General features: G+C 48.2%; 1 protein-coding gene across 1 annotated transcript; it reads right to left on the bottom strand.

The window, feature by feature from the left end:
• Positions 1-216: 216 nt before the first annotated feature.
• Positions 217-1,155, bottom strand: LOC100760491 (olfactory receptor-like protein OLF3). The gene has a single exon (XM_027389692.2). The coding sequence runs from the start codon at positions 1,153-1,155 to the stop codon at positions 217-219; it is 939 nt and encodes a 312-aa protein (XP_027245493.1).
• Positions 1,156-2,178: the final 1,023 nt, after the last annotated feature.

The following is a 2,178-nucleotide window of genomic DNA, read 5'->3' as shown; positions in this document are numbered from 1 at the left end:
ATAATCATCATGTAGATTTAGGTCCTGATACCTATTCCCTTACACACATAGTCACACTTCAAGGCAGGTCACATGAGTGGATCATACACCAACGCTGGCTAGAATTGGGATAGTAGAGTCAACGACAGCCATTGGTGTGTGGGTCATATACACGACTTGCCCATAAGCATGCCCACAGTCTTCAGAAGGACACCCTTTCCTTCAGAAAATTGTCTCCTATGTCTTTGACTCAAAGCTCTTCGTCAGAACTCGACTCAGAGCAGCCTTCACATCCTTGTTCCTCAGACTGTAGATGAGAGGATTCAGCATGGGGGTGACCACAGCATAGAAGAGAACCACCACCTTATCCTGCTCAGCAGAAGCTGTAGATCGGGGCTGCATATAGGTGAAGAGGGCCATCCCATAAGACATGGAGACCACAGTCAGGTGGGAGGCACAGGTCTCAAAGGCTTTGCGGCGTCCCTGGGTGGAGCGGATTTTCAAGATGGCAGCCACAATGTGGGCATATGACAGAGAGACCAGGCAGCAGGGCACCAGCAGCACCACCACACTAGAGGCCAGTATCACCACCTGGTTGAGGGTGATGTCCACACAGGCCAGCCTGACCAGTGCCAGTGTCTCACAGGCCACATGGTTGAGCACATTGCGTCCACAGGTGGGAAGGCGCATGGTGACTGCTGTCTCCACAGCAGAATTAGCCACACCCACACACCAAGAAACACCTGCCAGAACCATGCAGAGCCTTGGGCTCATCACTACTGTGTACCTTAGTGGATCACAGACAGCCACATAGCGGTCATAGGCCATGGCAGCCAACAGCAGAAACTCAGTCCCTCCAAGAGTCAGAGCAAAGAAGAGCTGGGTCCCACATAGGGCAAAAGAGATGGTCTTCTTCTCCATGAGGAAGTGTGCGAGCATCTGAGGGACCCCACTGGAGGTGTAGCAGATGTCGACTACGGAAAGGTGGCACAGGAAGAAATACATGGGCAGGTGGAGTCTCGGGTCCAGGGCAATCAGGAGGACGATGAGTCCATTGCCCAGCAGGGTCAGCAGGTATGTGGCCCCAAAGAGGACAAAGAGTGCAGCTTGGATGTGCTTGTCACTGGAGAGACCCATTAGGATGAACTCACTCACCCAAGTCACGTTTCCTCTCATGGAGCAGCTGAGCTGGTTGGCCAGGAGTGGAGGAAGTAGAGTCAAGTAAAGGTGTTAAAGATATCAAGTAAAGATAGTAAAGAAAGGTATCATTGAAGGTCTTGTACTACATCTTAGACTAAGGTTGAAACCAGAACTGGGACACAGCCTGGTTCTTTAACCTAGGTGCTTAGGGGAGGAAATGGTTAAGACGTTGAAATAACACCCCTGGCATTTTTCAATTAAGGAAAAGGAAAAAAAGGGGGGAAAGAGTGGCATGGTGATACTTTCACCGTAATCCTGTCATATGGGAGTTAGAGGCAGGAGGAACAGAGTTCAAGGACCATGTGAGCTACAAAGAGCATTAGAGGCCTACGAATGCCTGTTTCAAACAAACAACAAGAAAGATGCTGGAGGAAGGGAGATCCAGCTTCTCATAGCAAGGTGTAAGATTCTGAAGATTAACACCCCTGATTTGGCCATCAATTTATATTTAGCACCTTGTGCAATAACAGTTACATGACAAGCAATCAGTCGGTGTGGAAGGAAAGACCATCCATAGAAGGGGTGGGGTAAAAGAACAGGTATCGTAGAGGTAAAGAAACAGTACAGGAAAACAAACACCCTGGAAGGAATCCATGGGCACGGGGAAGGTGGAAATGAAAGTGAGCAGGACGGAAAGGCAGGTTCTACAATGTGGGCTAGAAGTGGTCTTGTCTTCCCATCTGGGCATCATTTCCTACATCTCAGATCTATTGTTATTCATGCTTCTTGTAAGTCTAGGTCATGGCCTTGCACGGAATCCTCTCATACTCTACTTCATGACTCATTGCTGAGGCTACGTCCCTGAGGTGAACATCCATTAAGGAGCTGCTGTGTTCCAGGAAATGTGCAGGGCACAATGTATGTGGCTGTAAGCACAATGACAGAGACATGGGGACTTCATTTCTTGGATCTTATAATTTGGGGATGTAGAAATTAATTTTAAGAGTTAAAAATAAATGTGCTAAGTACTATGGAGAAACACACAATATTGGACTTGGT

The sequence above is a fragment of the Cricetulus griseus genome (genome assembly GCF_003668045.3).
Source record: "Cricetulus griseus strain 17A/GY chromosome 1 unlocalized genomic scaffold, alternate assembly CriGri-PICRH-1.0 chr1_0, whole genome shotgun sequence".
Lineage (NCBI taxonomy): Eukaryota > Metazoa > Chordata > Mammalia > Rodentia > Cricetidae > Cricetulus > Cricetulus griseus.
The sequence above is the reverse complement of the archived record's forward strand: the minus strand, read 5'-3'. Positions and strand labels throughout refer to the sequence as shown.

Excerpts from the sequence above, each read along its gene's own strand:
- LOC100760491 (XM_027389692.2), bottom strand. The coding sequence starts at position 1,155 with ATGAGAGGAAACGTGACTTGGGTGAGTGAGTTCATCCTAATGGGTCTC.